At 42.5% G+C, this 21,797-nt stretch overlaps 1 protein-coding gene across 50 annotated transcripts in view; it reads right to left on the reverse strand.

Annotated features, from left to right (window-relative positions):
* The window catches only part of ADD1 (adducin 1), an 89,293-nt gene that overhangs the window by 16,882 nt on the left and 50,614 nt on the right, over window positions 1-21,797 (reverse strand). For all 50 annotated transcript variants that reach the window (XR_011997152.1, XR_011997149.1, XR_011997148.1 and 47 more), the window contains 7 exons: window positions 21,093-21,255; window positions 13,717-13,868; window positions 7,810-7,890; window positions 7,436-7,585; window positions 5,332-5,475; window positions 5,130-5,228; window positions 4,284-4,460 (listed from right to left, as the gene is read on the reverse strand). Coding sequence is in view for 41 of the 50 variants with exons in the window: in XM_072737652.1 (XP_072593753.1) it covers window positions 4,284-4,460; window positions 5,130-5,228; window positions 5,332-5,475; window positions 7,436-7,585; window positions 7,810-7,890; window positions 13,717-13,868; window positions 21,093-21,255 (966 nt within the window). In the remaining 9 variants the exon portion in view is untranslated. The remainder of the gene's footprint in view (window positions 1-4,283; window positions 4,461-5,129; window positions 5,229-5,331; window positions 5,476-7,435; window positions 7,586-7,809; window positions 7,891-13,716; window positions 13,869-21,092; window positions 21,256-21,797) is intronic.

The following is a 21,797-nucleotide window of genomic DNA, read 5'->3' on the forward strand; positions in this document are numbered from 1 at the left end:
GCTAGCTCCCATAGACCATCTCTCTGAGGAAAGGATGACATCTTTTTTTTTTTTAAGATTTTATTTATCTATCCATGAGAGAGAGAGAGAGAGGCAGAGACATAGGCAGAGGAAGAAGCAGGCTCCATGCAGGGAGCCTGACGCAGGACTTGATCCCGGGACTCCAGGATAACGCAGTAAACCGCTAAGCCACCCAGGGATCCCCTCTGAGGAAAGGATGACATCTTACACATCCCTCCCTTCCAGTACTTAGCATCCAGTGGGTGGGGCATACAGACTTTATCGTGGCCTCCATGGTCCCCACCTGCTGTTAAGGCCTTCCTCCTACACTGTGGGCATGATCTGACTTTGCTTCTAACCAGAGAAATTTGGCAAAGGTGGTAGGATGTATTACTTAAGAGTGTAGCACTCTTTTTTTTTTTTCTGTTTTTTAAAGATATATTTCAGAGAGAGAGTGTAAGACCACACAAGTGTGAGGGGCAGAGAGAGAGAGAATCTCAAGCAGACTCCGTGCTGGAGCGCAGATGGAGCTCTATCCCATGACCCTGAGATCATGACCCAAGCTGAAACCATGAGTCAGGCGTTTAAGCAACTGTGCCATGAGGCGCCCCAAGAGTGTAGCACCCATCTTGAGAGGCTCTCTCTGTCCATCACTGGTTCAAAGAACCAAGGGGCCAGGACTCACAGCTATTAAGGAAAGGAATCCCTCTCACAATCCTGGGGAGCCCGGGTTCTGCCCCCTCCAGCCTTCTGATGACAGTCCTGTCTGGGTCGACACCCCGACTACAGGATTCCTTTTAAGACCCTAAGCCAAGAAGGTGGCTCAGCTGGCTCCTGACCCACAGCTGCATGTCTGGACCAAGTCATTCACAGCAATGAATGAACAATGAATGACAGGAGAATTAGGGGCTAGTCATTACAAGAGGGGCCATAGCCTGTGCCCTGCATTCTGCAGTGCTCTGGAATCATTCACATTTCTCCCAATTCAAGAATTTGCCCCGCCCCCCCCCTTTGGGTGCTCCTCTTCTTTGGGAGGCCATTTTCATTACCAATCACTTCTTTGCTACATAAAAAAAAAAGGGTGCTAATAATCCCTAAATGTGGTCGTGGGTGGCTGTTTTCTCTACCACTGTCCTCAGGAAGATAGGTAAATGTCTACACTACAGTCTTCCCACTGATGAACATACTCTGTTGAGGAAAGAGAAGAACACTGTAGAAAGGCTATCTTCAGAAAAATACAGTTCTTGTTCATTCAAGTTTCCTCTTGCTTAGGGAGCCAAGACTCTTGAGTAGTCTCCATGACTTCAGCATAAACCACCAGAACCTCACAAAATTTTATCCTGAGAGGGTAGGGTTGTTATTATTATTATTATTCTCCTTTAAATGCTGTGAAGCCAAAATTAGAGGTGATCCTTGGCCATCAGACTTGTTGTAGGGCTTGGCTTAAGAGTCGAACATACACATTCATTCCTTCTTTGAAAAGCTAGAATTACATCTTGATATTGTAGGGAAGCAATTTAGCACTTCTCCTAATTCTATGTTAAAATACTTCTTACATGGGCAGCCCAGGTGGCTCAGCGGTTTAGCGCCATCTTCAGCCCAGGGCGTGATCCTGGAGACTCAGGATCGAGTCCCACGTTGGGCTCCCTTCATGGAGCCTGCTTCTCCCTCTGCCTGTGTCTCTGCCTCTTTCTCTCTGTGTGTCTCTTGTGAAGATTTTTTAAATCTTTAAAAAAAAAATACTTCTTACACTATAAGAATCTTCAACTATTATCTACCCTGCTCAACTATGTGCATAACATACATGGTTAATCAGAATGCTACGTTAAAACATGGACTATAGGGGCGCCTGGAGGGCTCAGCCGGTTAAGCTTCTGCCTTTGGCTCAGGTCACGATCTCAGGGTCCTAAGATGGAGGCCCATGTCAGGTCCCTGCTCAGTGGGGCTCCCTACTCTCTGTCAAATAAATAAAATCTTTAAAAAACTGGACTATAATCCCAATTACTATTTTTTATACACTACATAGCCTTCTCATATCAAAAATGACAGCAATGACCGTGTGCAGTAGGGACGCTGAACACAACACCCCTGTAATGAGCACTTCACTATTCATCTTTCATCCTTTCTCTCCCTGTAGCAAATTAGAATTATTGCCAGAATCAGAATTATTATTCTGATTTCTCTCCACCTTCTAGAAAATGTGGGGGCTGGTGTTCTTGATTCTTAGTCCTCTCTCTTCCCTACCTAATGTTTAGGTCACAGAGCAGTGAGCCATCAGAGTACCTGCCAGGAGGAGAAGCCACTGCCCCGCGCTCCTTGCTTCACCAGGCCCCTTGAGGGAACCTGCCACCCAATGCTGATACCTGGGCCACTCCCCCCACCCAACTCCAGCTGCTTCTTCCACCTTCTTAGGGAGCTTCCTTCCTCCACCTGCTTCCCACAAGCAGTCCTGGCCTGTGCCCCATCTCTGCCTATAAGGCCCTCACTATGCTCTGTTAGAACCCACATCCCAAATACTTGGCTGCATCTGGAATTGTGTATCCCTCTTCCTGATGAAGTCATGCATTCCTCGTATCCTGTTAATGGCTTTAGGCTCAACAGTAGATGGTCAGTTAATGCAACCCATCTTTTTTTTTTTTTTAAGATTTTATTTATTCCCAAGAGACATAAAGAGAGAGGCAGAGACAAAGGCGGAGGGAAAAGCAGTCTCCCCATGGGGAGTCTAATGTGGGACTCGATCCCAGGACCCCAGGATCACGACCTGAGCCAAAGGCAGATGTTCAACCGCTGAGCCACCCAGGTGCCCCAATGCAACCCATCTTTACTGGTCCAATGAATTCAGAAGTTACGGAAGATTCTGCTTTCTCTGTTCACTCCTCCCTGACTAACCAAATCCAGCTCCTGAAGACACTTAGCACATCCTGAATCAGATCCTTGAATTCTTTTGGTTCCACAATCTTCTAGAAAGTTAAACTCCCTGCCTTCTGAAGCCACCCCTCCCATCTATGACCTGGTCTAATAGTCAGGACTTCCTCAGTTTAGGCTAGACTGTGTACCAGTGGTCCTGTACTGCCATCTACAGTTCCCAGCACAGCCACAGACACACATGGGGACTTCAGCCCTTCCTTTTTTTTTTTTTAATATTTATTTATTCATGAGAGACACACAGAGAGAGAGGCAGAGGCAGAGGCAGAGACAGAGGCAGAGGGAGAAGCAGGCTCCATGGAGGGAGCCCAATGTGGCACTCGATCCTGGGACTCCAGGATCACGCCCTGGGCTGACGGTGGTGCTAAACCCCTGAGCCACCCAGGGATCCCCGACTTCAGCCCTTCCTACAGCTTCTCAGTCCCACACTCCTGAGACAGGTCCTCCTGTCTCCATTGCCTAATGTCACATGGCAAGATGATGGACTCTCTGAACTCCATCAAAACAGTGTGACATTGCAGCAGGCAATAGGGCCCGTTATCATTTGTCCTACAATACCTTGTTCTGAATATGCAAAGAACCTGCTCACACCAGAGACGTGGCCACCCTGGAAGGCAAATCCCCACCCCACCCCCATCCCCACTGTGGCATCTTCATTGCGCAGACATCTTCCTTCTGCCAACTCAGCCTACCACAATTTTACCTACTCTTTGAGGTCATTTCTAAGTGCCACCCACATAGTTCCCCCCCACCCCAATCCCTGCCAAAGGAGGAGACTGCTCACTGAACCCTCTAGCACAGACTGCACCCTGCTGGGTACCACCCAAACATCCCAATTATGCTGTAACACCAGGCCCAGTTTCTGTGTTGTGCTGGGCTCCGGGTCACTGCACCATGGGAGAAGGGTCTCCCACACAGTAAATCAGCAGCAAATGTCTGTGGAACACAGTAGTCAGGCCACACGTGGCTAGAACTTGCTGCTAAAAAGCAAAACGTGGCTAGCTTCCCCACCCCCATCCCATGGCTTGTTTGTAGGAAGATGGGTACTGAGCTGACTGCTGCTCCAGGAGCCAGTTACCCAGTAGCCCACTTCAGAGCAGAGCAAGCTCTGTGCTCTTGCCCCAACCTCATCCAAAGGAGATTCCTTTTGAACCACACAGGAACACAAGAAACCCTCCTCTTTATATTTTACAGTGACTTAGCTTCGGAGTTCAATTACCCTGGTGCTTCTGTATGATTTTTGAGGGTGAAAGCATTCAGATACTGCATGAAGACAGCAATTTTACTTGCTATAAAAACACCAACGCTGCTGCTTTCAGAAAAAAAGCTTTACCATCATGTGGTACCAACATTCTTACCAGATTATCCAGCATCCGCATGAGGGCTTCAAACTCCTGCTCGCCAATCTGCCACTTGGGAGGTGAGCCGGTGCCCTCCCCTGTCGGGGACCCCGGGGAACGCGATTTGGCTTTGTACTTGCCAGGATCCAGGAGGACTAAATTGTCTGGCCCTCCTGCACTGGCCAGAGTTCGAACCTTTTCAAAACAAGCAAACAGTATAGTTTGAGTTCCTTACTGAGGGCAAGACGATCAGATCAGCTGACTACAAGAGATTACTCAAACAGAAACCAAATTTCTAAGAGTGTAAGAATAAAAAATGCAGGATGGACAGCAACAGGCTATCCATATACAAGGTCACTTTTGAAAGTTCTTTAGAAAACAAAAATACTACACGCTCATGCTTGGAAGGAGCCTGAGGACTTGCAGGACTGCTCAGATGCATGTCAAGTTACCACCCGGGAGTACAAACTTGAGGTTGAGCAGAGCTGGCTCAGTGTCACCCACCACCACAGGACAGTGGGCAAGTCTCTCCTTCTCTGTACCTGCTTTTCCACGAACAGTGTCATGGGGGGGCACACGTAAATAAAGCACCTGATACCAGGGCTGGCACACACTAGTACTCCATAAATGGTGGTGACTCATGTATTTGAATAATATAAAACTAAAAACAAAAAGTCCAGTAATCATTTGATAACTTAAATCAGTGAAAGGGCATTTGCTCTGGTCAATATTCAAATCCACTAGGCTCATCTCGGACAAAGAGGTTAGCAAAGACTCATTCCTACAAAACAAGTATCAAAAATCAACAAGAACCCTGCAAACACTCAGAGAAGCCACAGGCTGCAGAGGGAGGCTGCCGCCTACCTGGATCTCACATGCGACCACCAAGTTATGTATGTAGTAGAAGGCCTCCTCAACGCTCTCTCCGACAGACACCAGCCCGTGATTCCGGAGAATAAGAACCTGCCAGGAAATACGAAAGCTCGAGGGAGCTACACAAGAAGACTGCTACTTTGACTTTTTTCTTTCCTCTACAAATTAAGCACCAGATTAAATGCCTACTGACCTTGCTTTTAGGCCCCAAATTTTTCTGAATTAATACTTTTTCCTCCTCATCAACCAGAATCCCATGATAATCATGGTAAGCCACTTCTCCAAGGGAAAGTGCCTCTGGGGAGATTGGTAAGAGGCCGCATTTCATCGCAGAGACCTAGAGAACAAGCAGTCAACATGAATGAAGGCAAAGTGACAGCCACACACTGATGATGTAGCAAATGCTTTCCTCAAAGAAATAAAAAGGGGAACATATTTCATTCTGTTCTCTTCTCAGAAATAAAACTATAAACTTAGGATGAACCTTACTTGGGGGGGCTAACACTTAAAAGTCAAAGGCATTGCTTGCTACCCTGGGAGAGCCTCAGAAGAAACTCCACAGCTTTCTAGACTTCTCCCACACTGATCATGACCCTGTATGAGCTCAGGCTTCACACCAAGACAAGCCAGGCCCTACAGTTCCCTTTGAGTGAGTCATGACCCTGCAAAGAGAGGTTTTAGAAATGCTGTAAGGTTCTGATGCACTTTTCCTCTAAGGATGCAGGTGAAATTGAAACCTGAAATGTAGATAAACGCCAATTTCTGAAGTTTACAATAATCATGCTGTATAATTCCTTTTCTACTGAAGTAAAACAATCTAAGTGTTCATATAACCCTTAAGTTTCCTTAACTTTCCCAAACTGAACTTAAAACGTGTTAATTTTGAAGGTTTTCTACCTAGACTAACAGGCTCCAAAGATTTCAACAGCACTCACAGGGGAACAACTGCACACAAAGGTGCAACTAGAAGACTCAAAAAAGATGGCACATTTAATCCCTTTCATGGCATCAGCCCTCCTGGGAAAAGAACTTTCCAAGTGAAGTGATTTGGTATGTTTTAAAACAAATTACATGGTAAGCTGTTTGCAACCATATTCTCAAAGGTACCTCTACTGGTTCGTTAAAATGCATGGACTTTTCCAACTTTTGTGGTTGGAAGAACATGCATTTTTTTTTTTAGAAAAAAATTTCAGAAAATGATGGAGCTAATAAAATAAAACTCATGTTGACATTTAGAACCACATGTTCAAAATTTTTTTAAAAAGCCAGATAGATCTAACATTCATTAAAATAACCCAATATACATGACATTAAAACATCAAGATAGATTAAAATTCACCATTACTGAATCCACAAGGTCATGTGTGGTATAGTCATCATGGTTCCCTGTCACATGACTGTACCAACAACCCGAATCGCGTTTTCATGCTGGGAGGTGTGGGTTGCTGGCACCAGAAGGGCCTGGGCTTTGTGACCAGGCTGAGGCAGCCTCTGGGCTCCAGGCTTGGAGGCCAGATCTCCTAACAGCTATGTATAAGGGTTGTGCCTTCTCCTTGCAACAGCCCCTTCCTTCCTATCTTGACCCAGCCTCAGCGTCTGCAGGCTCTATGCAGACATCTAAGGGCCTCTACGCCTCAACCTCTCCCTCCCATACCTGGCTCTTCCCCACAGACCATCAGCAGGCTTAGGTTTCCTGCATCCCCCAGGCCTTCCCTGAGCCCACAGCACCCTCCCCCCACAGCCTGCCTGAGCCCCTCTCTTCCTCCTGTCCTACCCTCTTCCCAGATGAGGTGTCTGTGCAGTCTCTCTGCAGATCCCAGCAGTCTTCTATACCCTGAAGTTTGACCTCACCCTCAGCATGCTGATTTTCTATTAAGTCTAGTGGACACTTTCAGACTCACACAGGTTTTCCAAAAACTAGATAGTGTATGGACCCCTTAAAAGAAAAGAAAAAATTTTTTAAGATGTTATTTATTCATGAAAGACACAGAGAGGCAAAGACCTGGGTAGAGGGAGAAGCAGGCTTCCCGCAGGGAACCTGATGTGGGACTCAATCCCAGGACCCCAGGATCATGCCCTCAGCCGAAGGCAGATGCTCAACCACTGAGCTACCCAGGCGTCCCAAAAAAAATTCTTTTAAGAAAGTCAAACTTAGTTAAAAAAAAAAAAAAAACTTTACTCCAACAAAATTGGCTTATTGACATGTTGCCTCAAGAGAGCACAATTACAAGGAAATGTGAAGTGCCTTCCACTAAATAATTTTAAAATCGGAGTTGCTACCAGAGCAGCACACTCACCGCAGCTCCTGCTGGTATATGAATATGCACAACACACTTCACATCTGGTCGCGCAGCATAAATGGCAGAGTGTAACACGAAGCCAGCTTGATTTACTCCTAGGTTAGTACTTCCACGATCTACTACATCTCCTTGTAAATTGATTTTAACCTGAAAATACGCAAATAAAAAATTTAAATGTCGAGGATTTCAAATTACCCTTCTAAGAAATTATTTAAACCAAAGTTTTAAGTGTTTATAACAAATTCTAAAGCTTTTTTCTGAATTTATCACACAAAACATAAACTTATTTTTCATTCTGGGATTGAAAGGTGTTTAATTATCGACTATGGCCTAAACACACATGATGCCCAAGAGGAAAAGGATATTCTTACCAAACTGGATGCAGTCACTTCACTATAGAGAAGTCCAAAGGGAACAATGAGGAAATGTTCCTGCTCGGAGCTCACTCTGGTCTGTAAGAAAAATTATTGACTCAGCTAAAAAATCCAATTGAAATTATTTGCATCTCTTTCCATCCACAAACTCTACTGTGTGCATTCAGTGAACTACAGAGGAAAGCACGTAAGTACAGTGCCTGTCACAGAATCAAGAGGTACTGGAAACTTTCTACCATTGCAGGTAGTAACTTCTCAGGTACAGAAAGTGCACATTGGTCACATTCATGACAACGGACTTTATAAAGAAAATACTTGGTGGCTACCAACACAGTATCACATGAAACCAAAACCTGCAGGATAGTAAACGATCACAACAATGACAAACAGGGAGCCCCTCCTTATTGCCTGGTTGACTTCAAAAAGTCTCTACCACACCACATCATTGTGCTCACAGCCAGCTGGCTCCTTCCTCAATCGCTTCCTGTCCACAATTCATTCAGTACAGACGTGGCACATACTATGTACCTGCTAGATGCAGGTACTAAGTGCTAGATGCCAGTAACACAATAGAACAAAAGAGTCCTGCCCTCCAAAAATCAGTTTAGTTTTTTTATTTTATTTACTTGACAGAAAGAGAGCGAGAGAGTGAGCGAACACAGCAAGGGGAGGGGCGGGGGGGGGGGGGGAGAGGGAGAAGCAGGCTCCTGGCTCAGCAGGGAGCCCGAGCAGAACTCGATCCCAGGACCTTGGCATCATAACCTGAGCTAAAGGCAGATGCTCAACTGAGTTACCCAGGCACCCTGAAGTGTAGTTTTTATGATGATTTTGGGAGACATTATATTAGCAGGTGTTCACTGCTTGGGCAAAGAACCCCAATGGGGGTGGGGCAGGTACAGTGAAGTGTTTGTGGAAAAGGACTTACAGTGTTTAGCCCAACTTCCCAACTGGTGTAGTGACTTCTGTAATGACCCAAACAGAAGCACATATGGGGTCTGCTGGGCAGGTGTGGTGATGGGACACTCACCACATCCTCTCTGCCTCTGCATTTCCTCATTCAGCAAAGAGTCACTGAACCACCAGCTCCATTACAGGGGCTGGGGTACAGACGGAAATAAAGCTAGAGACCTGGTCATCAAACATTCTCTCTCACACTGAGCAGAAATCTGTCTTCCTGAGTTTTTCATCATTCTTTCTAGTATGCAACACAGAACAAACTCAATCCACCACTTCTACAATTTAGTTCTCAGATACCTGAAATGATCCTACCTTCTCATGTCACCTTCGTCTAAACCCATGTGATTTGCTTGGCATAGTATGACACAGATCCACAATCATGTAAGACCTTAGTGAAATCCTAGCTCTGCCAAGTAGGGGGCTATGCTGCTTTGGGGACCCTGGCTTCCTGGTCTCCTTACCCCTAGGGTAAGGAGGGGATGATAAGAGCTCACACTCACTGGGATCCCTGGGTGGCGCAGCGGTTTGGCACCTGCCTTTGGCCCAGGGCGCAATCCTGGAGACCCGGGATCGAATCCCACATCGGGCTCCCGGTGCATGGAGCCTGCTTCTCCCTCTGCCTATGACTCTGCCTCTCTCTCTCTCTCTGTGACTATCATAAATAAATAAAAAAATTAAAAAAAAAAAAAAGAGCTCACACTCACAATAAAGAGAAAATGGCATCTCCCCAGGAGTACTATTATTAGTGATAGTAGGAGCAGCAGTAGTAAATCACGAATGAGCTCGTTCTAAATTCACCTCCATGATATATTCACCTCCATGATATCCATTCACTTTAAGTCCCTGTTATCCATTCTCTGCTCTTAGTTTGTTTCAAAAATGCACATGTGGTTTCCACCCTTTCTGAAAATATTTTCCCATTAACAGTGAGTTAGTTAGGCTTATTTCTAAAGTTTGTTCTTGTATTTTAAAAAGCATGCATCTTTTTAACTATCTAAAACAAAACTAACAGGCACCTGGGAGGCTCAAACAGTGAAGCATCTGCCTTCAACTCAGGTCACAATCCCAGGGTCCTGGATGGAGCCCCACATTGGGCTCCCTGCTCAGCATCGAGTCTGCTTCTCCCTCTCCCTTTGCCCCAGCTCACACTCGCTCTCTCTCAAATAAAATAAATAAATCTTAAAAAAAAAAAGAGCCTAGCAAATCTACATATTCTAATGGAAAAAGCTTAAAATATATAATTTTCTGAGACTGAAGCAAAAAAAGGAAAAAGTGCTGAGGCACCTGCATAGCTCATTTGGTTAAGCATCTGATTCGTGATTTCTGCTCAGGTCATGATCTCAGGGCTGTGAGAACAGACCCACATCAGGCTCTGTGCAGAGTGTGCAGCCTGCTTAATTTTCTCTCTCTTCCTCTCCTGCCTTTCCCTGCCTCTCCCCTCCCTCCACATGCATACACTCTCTCTAAAATAAATAAATATTTTAAAAATAAAGGTAAAGGTACTAAATATAGGTATGAAGTGAAACAAGAGCAAAGGATCTCTGCAAGTGAGTTTCCAACAGGCTGGTGCTACCCTCAATGCATGTCTTCCCACACACCAGACGCCCCTTGCCTGTCCACAAGGACTGAGCACTCATGTCGCAGATTTTAAGGTCATTCCCTGAAAACCAAACATGCCAAATACGGCATCTCTGGCAAAGATCCATACCACATCCCAGAAGCACAGTGCACTGGTCACAAAGGTGGGCTCCACACCTCCTCCTCAGAGGTTTAGCACTCCCTGAGTCCACACAGGGACTGAACCTAGTGCTCCACTACTGCCACGAGGCATTCAGAGATAGAAAGGTCTCAGCATCCACTAAGTGCCATCATGAGGAAAAGTCCAGCTCATGTGCTAACCGGGCCACCCTGGCTTCTGACACACCCCAAAGCTTCTCGAAACCGGATGCCATCATAAAGACAGAAATCCAATTCAGACAATCATCTCCAATCCTCTAACACCTACTAACACCCTTAACTTCCTTCAGCAGAAAATCCTCATGGCCCTCTTTCAAAGAAAGGGCACAATGAGCTATGAGCACATTTTAGTTGCATGGACAAACACTGTTAGTGTTTCTTTTCTGGTAAGAGTTTATATGGTAACACTTAGATTGTAAAACAAAAAATGAATGCCATAAATAGTTCAAAAAAAATTTCTCCCTCAAAGATTCTCCAGTTCACAAGATACAGGAAATACTTTTGTGCTTAAATATCTTTTTTACTCAGTATTAAAGGCCACATAGATCATCTACAGAAGAAGGAACATCTGACTAATGTTTTAATTCTGCCAAATCTTAACTAAAGGGGGCAGTGTGTGGGAATAGCCATTTCAGAAATTTAAACTTATTTCAACAGCATCTTAAACTCCCCGAGAACGCGAAGCTGTTAGTAAAGCCAAGAATTACATTGCTGATTAGACATGTAACATTTTCATGGAACTAATTTTTAGCCAACCATGGGGCATTAAGTCTGAACATAGAGCACTCTGTCAAATACAATCAGTAAGAGATGCCAGCAGTCTTCATGCAGGCACCAGATCAGAAATGGCACTCTGGTAAGCTAAGTGGACCCCTTAACCAAGTATCAAATGGCACCATGGAGTTCTCATTTGATATTCTTAGAGGCCAGATTTTGGTTTGTTGTGTGCCTATTATACACCCAGCACAGCTCATAGTCTTGGGGACATGACAGAAACCAACAGAGTCAATACTCCTGTGAGTGGAGATGGATGGGAAATAAGCAGATGCAAAGTATGGATGACAGTGACTGCTTTGGAGGATATGAAGCAGGTCTGCTGGGGTGGAGGTAACTTCCAACAGACCTAACAGTGTAGATATGTCAGGGCCAGGTTTGCATGCTGAAAAGCAAACTTTAACAGCAACGTGGGTAAGAGAGAGGGGAGGGTAACGCAGCCTCTCTGCCAAAGACCCATATGACGCCCTGGAAGCACAGTGTACCAGCCACAGAGATAGGTTCTGAACCTCCTCCTCAGAGGCTTAGCATTCCCCGCAGTCTACAATGCAGGCACCACTCTGAGTCCACATGGGAAAATCACCTACATGTGTGCTGTCTATGGAGAAAAGGGTAAAACAATCTAAATGCCGTTAACACCAGCTGCCTCAAGGGAGGTAAGAGTGTTGGGCGGACGAACTTCTTTAGACATCCATGTGAGGTACACGTATTACTAGAAGTAGGCGTTAGATTAATTTCCAATAACAGAAATCAAATGAAGAAACAGAGACTGGAACAAGTTTCAAAGTCAAAGAAAGAGATTATCTCTATAAAAGAGCAGAGAAGAAAACAGAAACCTGACAATGCATTAGGAATCTAAAAAGGCAAAAAAAAAAAAAAAAAAAAGGGAATCTAAAAAGGCAGCAGGGGGTGAAACTCCAACTGGGAAACAAAGTTTGGCTATAGGCAGGAAGTAGGTAGTGAAGTGCTCCCATTTGCTCTGTGACACACTGTGCTCATTTGCTAAAAGTCAGGAGTTTTGAAGACAGTCGACAGAGCAGATATATATCAGTGAGCTTCTAAGTGAGACATCCTACAGTGCCAGGTAGTGCTGCAGGTCCATTTGAAGCTCTGGCTGTAGTCTGTGGAGAAAGCCAACAAGTTCTGTGAAGGCTCTCTGCACAAGCTCCAGTGCTCAGGTGCCAGAAGGTATAGCACAGGACTGGCAGGGAGTGTTACTGACAGGATGTACTGAGCTGGACCAAACAGAGAGTGGATATGGGCCAGTGGCTTTGGATGAAGAAAGGAAGAGCCACAAAGGCAGGATTTGCCTCACAAATAGAACCCCAGAGTTAGAACAATGCTTGGTATAGAATCAGTATTTACAGCAGACACCCAGTAAATATTTACTCCAAGAAAAAAACAGAAGTCCTAATAATGTTAAAAATAACTAAAACTGGAGTAAAGAAAAAAAACTATGAGAAATTGAAAGCTTGGGTCAGAATAGGAAAGAAAAAATCCTCATTCTTAGGTTTCCAGGAATAAAAAGGTTTTGGGTAACTGCTTATACACTAGTTCCCCCTTATCCCTGGGAGAGACATTCCAAGACCCCTCTAGTGGGTGCCTGAAGCCACAGACAGTACCAAATCCTACATACATTGTTCTCTCCCATGGATATGAAACTGTGGTAAAGTTTAATTTATAAATTAAGCACAGGGGGATCCCTGGGTGGCTCAGTGGTTGAGCGTCTGCCTTTGGCCCAGGGCATGATCCTGGAGTCCTGGGATCAAGTCCCACATCGGGCTCCCTTCATGGAGCCTGCTTCTCCCTCTGCCTCTGTCTCTACCTCTCTCTGTCTCTGTGTCTCTCATGAAAAAAATAAAATAAATAAAATCTTAAAAAAAAAAGTTTTTATAAATTAGGCACAGGAGATTAATAACAATAACTAATAATAAACCAGAATAAGTCTAATAATACACTGCAATGAAAGCTGTGTGAATGTGGTCTCTCGCTCTCAAAATGTCTCTGTCCTGTGCTCACCCTTCTTGTAATGATGTGAGGAGATGTAGGAGGGGAATGATGTGAGCATGTGATGCAGCATGAGGCTACTCCTGACCCTCTGACAATACACCAGGAGGAGGACCACGTGCTTCTGGACTGGTGGACTGCATGTTCCACTGAAACCACAGAAAGTGATCCCCCAGGTAATAGAGGACCACTTTACTTCGGTAAACACTCATTTATTAGGTTAGAATGGAGTTTTAGGTTAGAAAGGAGTTTACTGCCCTCATAATTTTTAATTCAAACTACATAATTCTCAGATTATTATACTCTGCAGTCAGCAATCAAAAAGAAGGTGTTCTAAGATTTACTTCAGCTTCTTTTCATCGGGAAGAGATGGTGCCAGACTCTTAATATTCCATTTACCACTCAATTACTACTCCATTTAATACTTACTGTGATATGATTGTAGATAAGCTGAGACCATCCAAAGAGATCTGCCAGTCGGTAAAATGCTGCCAGCTTACATCTCAATAATTTCTCCCCTTTGTCATAAGCGATGGAGTCAGATCCTCTTAGGTCATTCACAGGAGTCACCATACCAAGACCTGAAATAGAAGAGAAACAAACTCAAACACTTACTATTTCTTATCAAATATAAGACAAATAGGGCAGCCCCGGTGGTCCAGAGGTTTAGCGCCGCATTCAGCCCAGGGCATGATCCTGGAGACCCGGGATCGAGTCCTACATCAGGCTCCCCACATGGAGCCTGCTTCTCCCTCTGCCTGTGTCTCTGCCTCTCTCTCTCTCTCTCTGTGTGTATGTGTCTCTCATGAATAAAAAAAATCTTTTAAAAAAATAATAAAGTCATATGCAATTAAAAAAAACCAAATATATGACAAATAATAATCCTGAGCTATTAATCTTCCACTTCCACAGCCACACAGGCTGTGCAGTAAGTCTTGAAAGCTTCAGAGACTATTTCATAAAGATCATGTTCCCCAACGTTAACACAATTAAGTTAAAAATGAAAAAAAAAAAAACAGTAGCAAAATTTGTGGGATGCAGTAAAACAATGCACAGAAAGAAATTTAGAGTAGTAAACTAGATATCAGAAGAGTTTTTAGAAAAATGATCTAGGTTCTACCTTATGAAACTGAAAAAAGAAAAGAAAGAAAACTGAATCCAAAAAGAATAAGAAAAAAAAGAAGTATCAATCAAACAAAAGTAACAGAAGTGGGGTGCCTGGATGGTTCTATCAAGCATCAGACTCTTGGTTTAGGCTCAGGTCATCATCTCAGGGTCATATGATACAGCCCCCATGTTCAGGCTCCATGCTCAGTCTGCTGGATGATTCTTTTTCCCTCTCCCTCTGACTGCCCCCCTCCCACTTGCTCACATTCTCTCTCTCTCTCTCAAAAATAAATAAATCTATTTTAAAAAAAAAAGAGGAAAATGCATTTAAAGAAGATTAAAAACAAAATAACGAAATAAAAGGAAATGAAACACAAAATACACCTCTAGGCAGACTCCAACAAAACACAGCAGAGGTAGAAGTTACCAGTATGAAGCAATGGAGAGGGGACATCACTATAGACCTACAGACATTAAAAGGATAATAAGAACAACTATATCAGCAAATATTTTAACTTACACAAAATAGACAAAATCCTAGAAAGACACAAAAAGCTCACTCCAGAAGAAACAGACATACTGAATAGTCCTGTTTCCATTAAGCTGAATTTACAGTTAAAAACATTTCCATAAAGAAAACTCCTGGCCAAGGGGTGGCTCAGTGGGTTAAGGCATCTCAGTCTTGATTTTGGCTCAGGCTATGATCTCTGGGTTGTGGGATTGAGCCCCACATGGGGCTCTGTGCCTTAGGGCAGAGTCCACTTGGTATTCTTTCCCCCTCCTTTCCCCTCCACTTTCCCCCCAAAGGAGCTCCCTCTCTAAAATAAATAAATAAAATCTTAAAAAAAAAAAAAACAAAAAAAAAAACAAAACTCCAGGCCCAGATGACATCACTGTGAATTCTACCACACATACAAGTAAGAAATACCAATTCTATACAAACTCTTCCCAAAAATTCTTTTTTTTAAAGATTTTATTTATTTATTTATTCATGAAAGACACAGAGAGAGAGAGAGGCAAAGACAGGGGCAGAGGGAGAAGCAGGCTCCATGGAGAGAGCCCGATGTGGGACTCGATCCTGAGACTCCAGGATCATGCCCTGAGCCAAAGGCAGGCGCTAAACCACTGAGCCACCCAGGGATTCCCTCTTCCCAAAAATTCTACACAGACTCTTCCAGAAACACCTTCCAATTCACTCTATCAGACCCAGGGTTACCTTGATATCAAAACTATACAAAGACATTATGTTACATGAATCACAAGAGAAAACACAGACCAATCTCTCTCGTGAATACAGGCTAAAAATTACTTAACAAAATTTAAGCAAATAGTCCAGTAATAAACAGAATAACACATCATGATGGGGGGGGGGGAATTATCTCAGGTATATAAAATTGGTTCACCATTCAAACAGCAATAAATATAATTCACTACATTTAACTAAAGAAAAAAAAACCATGGGATCATTTTAATAGATACAGAAAGAACATTTTACAAAATTCAATATCCATTTAGGATAAAACCTCTCCACAAATCAGGAGCAAAAAATAATGTCCTCAACTTGATAAGGGACATCCACAAAAAACCTACCACTAACATTAAATATGATGAAAGACTGAATGTTTTTCTCCACAAAATCAGGAACTATACAGGGATGTATACTCTGGCATTCTTACTGATTACTGTACTGGGGATTCTCACCCATGCAATAAGGCAAGAAAAAGGAAAAAAACAAAAACATACGTACAGAAAAGAAAGAAAAATAAAGGTATTTGCATGATTCCTCATTACATGTTGCTAGATTTGAAATTTTTTTTTAAAGATTTTATTTATTTATTCATAAGAGACACACAGAGAGAGGCAGAGACACCAGCAGAGGGAGAAACAGGCACCTTGCAGGGAGCCTGATGTGAGACTCAATCCCGGACCCAGGATCATGCCCTAAGCCAAAGGCAGATGCTCAACCACCAAGCCACCCAGGCGTCCTGAATCTTTTCTTGTTAATTATAAACACCTTAAGCATATAGAAAAATACAGAGAATAATGTAAAAAATCACCTATTATCTTAACATAGGTCAATCATCTACTACAGATCTTTAATTCTTAAAAAATGTTTTTTAGAAGATTTTCAGAAGATGGTGGCAGTAACAGTATAGTTTTTAAATCTTATTAAATCTCTATCCCAACCCTGCACAAAAGAATTACCTAGACCAACTAAGATATCAAACCCAAAAATCTACGGATGATTTCTACAACACTAGGTAATAAGGTAGACACACAAAACTGAAACTATCATTGGGTAGGGTTGACACAGAGTGCACGATATCAGCATCTCTGTAGGAACCATGGACCATTTGCCAAACTCCCAAAAGAACCATCAGAAACTCACTACAAAGCTCAGAAGGCCAATTTGGGAACAATAGCTGAAACCAAGTGTTCTGCACACTTAAAGCCTTAAAAATTCTCCAAATTAACCATTTAAAGTGGACTTTCAGGACAAAGTCTCACACTAAGAAATCTGTGGTAATTAGAACCCAAACTGACTCGCACAGAACTATAAGGAAAACAGAAGAGTCCAGATAAAAGCAAGGAAAGGGAATGAACCTGACTGGTTCAATAAACTGCCATATTTTTTAGCACTTCACAAAACAACAGAAGAGGGAGCTCTAGAGACGTAACATTAGGAGAGTTTTCCTGAACCAGAATCCTCCAAGAAAATTAACCTCATTTAAAAACTAACAGGAAAGGGAGTGCCTGGGTGGCTTAGTGGTTAAGCATCTGACTTCAGCTGGGGTAATGATTTCAGGGTCCTGGAACTGAGTAGCCAAGTGGGCTCCATGCTAAATGGGCAGTCTGCTTGTCCTTCTCCCTCTCCCTCTGCCCCTCCCTTCCCCTAGTCATGCTCTCTCTAAAACAAATAAATAAGGGATGCCTGGGTGGCTCAACGGTTGATCTGCCTTTGACTCAGGGTATGATCCCGGGATCGCTGGATAAGTCCCACATCAGGCTCCCCAGAGGGAGCCTGCTTCTGCCTCTATCTCTGGCTCTCTCTCTCTGTCTCTCATGAATAAATAAAATTAAAAAAAAAAGATATCTATGCATCTTAAAAAATAAATAAAAATCTTTTAAAAAATTAATAGAAAAATATCATGATCAAATACCATACAAAAATTATATTAAGGAGAGCAGAATCACATCCCTACAAATAAGGAAAACACAAGAAAGACATATCCACAAAACAGATGAAAACTATAAAACCTATTATTTCATAACATGGTAAAGAAAGATATTAAGAAATTCATAAAATATATGGTAGCATTTAGTATAATTAGAAAAACTCAGAAATGAGGGCTAGGACATAAAAGGAATTAGATGTAAATGAAAAAATAATTTTAAAAATAAATACTAGGGATCCCTGGGTGGCGCAGCAGTTTGGCGCCTGCCTTTGGCCCAGGGCGCGATCCTGGAGACCCGGGATCGAATCCCACATTGGGCTCCCGGTGCATGGAGCCTGCTTCTCCCTCTGCCTGTGTCTCTGCCTCTCTCTCTGTGTGTGTGTGACTATCATAAATAAATAAAAATTAAAAAAAAATTTAAAAAATAAAAAATAAATAAATAAATACTAAACTCACAGTAGGAGAAAAGAACATGAAAAGCAAAATTTTCGTAAATCCTAAAGAAATGAAGCAATAAACAGGACTTGAGAACAAGTGACAGTTAAAGAAGACAAACTCCAACATGTAACTAACAGCATCTGAGCAGTAACAAACAAAAGGGAACAGAATAAATGCTAAAAACCAATTCCATGTTGCTATAATACAAAAGATCTGAAAAAAGTATGTGTCATCTGAGAAAATTAACCCAGGAAGACCGATGGATGCTAAGACATATTCTGGTAAAACTACTGGACTCTAAAGAAAAGTACTCTGAACATCCAGGAAAAGAGACCAAGTCACTTACATGGAAAGATTCTCTTCAATTTTAGTAGCAATGCTTTGAGCCAGAAAAAAATTAATTACCTATTTAAGATACATAATATAGGAAATCTGAGTCTAAGGTCTTATACCCCAACTAACCAAACCAAATTCATACTGACCTATAAGGCCACAGCATGCAAGAACTCAGAGTATTGTTTCCATAAGCATTTTCTGAGAAGGCTATTAAAGAAGGCACTTCAGATAAACCAAAATAACTACAATAGGAGTTATCAATAACACTGATAGGAGGACGGTGATGAGCATTAAATATGTATTTATTACAGAATTAAGTTATTAATTATAATACTAAATGAGCATTATAAGAGGGAGATCACATCTTCCAATGGTGGTATGCTCTGATAACAGAATGTAACTATTTTCAATCATGAAGAGAGAACATACTGTTGGTAGAGTTATCGGTATTGTGTGTTGATATATGGGAAAACAAATGAGTGATTATGTAATATTCTGGTTTTGTTATTCCTGGTTGTCCTTAAAAATCAGAATTCTTATGGTGGAAGAGAGGAGAGTAAGTATTTTTCTTTTTTTTAAGATTTTATTTATTTATTCATGAGAGACACAGAGAGAGAGAGAGAGAGACAGAGGCAGAGACACAGGCGGAGGGAGAAGCAGGCTCCATGCAGGGAGCCCAACATGGGACTTGATCTCGGGTCTCCAGGATCACGCCCTGGGCTGAAGGCGGCGCTAAACCGCTGAGCCACCGGGGCTGCCCAAGGAGAGTAAGTATTAGAAGAGATTGGGTAAAAATCTCTTAGCACTGACTTATGGGTATAATGCCACTATATACTTAAAATTCCAATGTGCCAACAATATGCAACATAATTCACAAGGGAATACTAGACTTCCTAGTTCTTTCTATTAAAGAGGCCTAGAAAGAATGACTAACGCAGTAGCAATGACCATCCCTAGCACCCAGACTAATTTCTATCTCCCACAAAAAGAAATAAAGATTTCTTTTTGAAATGGCCGATTCCAGACCTGGGGCAGGAAATATACTTGGTAAGCCCAGAGTATCTCCTCACGGGGGATAGCTTGGAAAGTCAAAGACCTTCCTCGGGGGTCAACTTGGAGGGACTTCCACTCATCAGAAAAGATAACCGCAATGTTCTGCAACACATTAAAATATTTAAATCTATGAGTTCAAAATAATACTAAAAATAACAATGACAGGAAACCAACTTCTTATTTTGAAAAGTGTTACCTTTCTCATATAAACCGTACCACTGGGTAACCAAAAAAAAAAGTTGAGGGAAAGCTCCTTTTCTCGTGTGCATGCCTGATTTCAGTAGATCATAGTGACTAAACTGCTCTGCTATGTGTGAAACTCTGACCCAGAAACAGGTCATCTACAAATAGTTTAGCAAGAGGTTTGAATGTAGAGGGCTACATCTAAAATAGTTTAGCGGGGATCCCTGGGTGGCGCAGCGGTTTGGCGCCTGCCTTTGGCCCAGGGCACGATCCTGGGATTGAATCCCACGTCAGGCTCCTGGTGCATGGAGCCTGCTTCTCCCTCTGCCTATGTCTCTGCATCTCTCTCTCTCTCTCTGTATGACTATCATAAATTTAAAAAAAAAAAATTAAAAATAAATAAATAAATAAAATAGTTTAGCAAGAGGTTTGAATGTAGAGGGCAAGAGGTTTCCCTGGAACATGCAATGAGTGATGGGGAAGGAGGTGGCCCCATTTCCACAGAAGTTTCTCTGTTCCTCACCCTTTTAGCAGCAGTAAGGAATAATGGATAAGAAATGCTGGCCTGGCTGAAATAAGTTCAGGCAAAATTGATGTGCTACTCCACAAACATAGTTTCTGATGAATTTTAGTTCACAAAGGGTCTGAGAAACCACATAAAAAGTCATCTGCCTGAGAAATAACAGTCCCTTTGGCTCATAAAAAAAGAGAGCCATCTAGAGGTACCTGGAGTGATTTAGTGGGTTAAGTGAAGCTTAACACTTGGTTTCAGGTCATGATCTCAGGGTGCTGGGATGGAGTCCCACGTCTTAGGCTCCCTGCTCAGTGGGGAGTCTGCTTCTCCCGCTGTGCATATGTGTGCACTCTCTCTCTCAAATAAATAAAATCATTTAAAAAAATAAATTAAAAAAAAAAGAGAGCCCTCAGGATATGTGGGTCGGCTCAGTGGTTCAGCATCTGCCTTTGGTTCAGGGCGTGATCCTGGAGTCCTGGGATGGAATCCCACACTGGGCTCCCCATATGGAGCCTGCTTCTCCCTCTGCCTATGTCTCTGCCTCTCTCTTTGTGTCTCTTATGAATGAATAAATAAATAAAATCTTTAAAAAAAAGGGCGGGGGGAGGAGTCCTCTACATTCAAAACATTTTCAGACTTACAGCCTATCATTCACTATAGGGAAAATATTAATTTTTTAAAAACTCAATTGTAGGGCACCCCCGGTGGCACAGTGGTTTAGCGCCACCTGCAGCCCGAGGTCTGATCCTGGAGACCCAGGATCAAGTCCCACGTCAGGCTCCCTGGATGGAGTCTGCTTCTCCCTCTGCCTGTGTCTCTGCCTCTCAGTCTCTCTCTCTCTCTCTGAATAAATAAATTAAAAAAAAAAAAAAAACTTAAAAAAAAAAAACTCAATTGTATGTATTACACTGTACACAGATCTATTTCACTTGAGAAACTATCAGGAAATTTAACCTATAAAATGATAGAACATGTATATAGAGTCAGCAACTACTCACTCATGTTTAAGGCAGCCATCCCTCCTTGTGGAGCTGCAGGATAGACATTCGGTACGTTCGTAGTCATAAAATCTGCAATCTGCTGTAATGCCAATAGGCCCGTGGGATTCTTCCCCTTCTTAAACTGTTCCTGTATCATTGATTCCAACTCTTCACAGAAAGCCTAATAAAAGGCAAATTAAAACAGTGAGACACTATTTCTTTTCCATTACTTGGGAAGGCAGAGGTAACTATCACAGAGACTGCTTTTCTGTTTGTTTTCATCCAGTGCTAGAAAATTGGGGGAAAAAAAAAAAAAAGAAAAAGAAAAAGTAAATGGATATTCTCATATATTACTACTTGGAGCATAAATTGCTACATTATTTCTAGAAAATAAACAATACAAAAATTTAAAAACAAGTCATTCTACTGATAATAATCTTTTCTTAGGAAATATTCAGGAATATGTTCAAAGATTTATTCATACAGATGTTCATCCCGGCAGGACTGACAAAAGGGAAAGCAGAGAACTGTTGGCATCTGAAACAGGAGAAAACTGATTTCACACATGCATCCACCTTACCATGGAATTCTATGCATATGTTCAACATGAAAGGCTGAGAAAAATTTAATGACACAAAATTGCTCTTAATATATTTTTGATTATGAACGGGTTGTAAAGTAAACCAGCCAGTGTTTTGTAAGAGTCAATACAGATCTAAATAG

Source organism: Vulpes vulpes, chromosome 14 (genome assembly GCF_048418805.1).
Source record: "Vulpes vulpes isolate BD-2025 chromosome 14, VulVul3, whole genome shotgun sequence".
NCBI lineage: Eukaryota > Metazoa > Chordata > Mammalia > Carnivora > Canidae > Vulpes > Vulpes vulpes.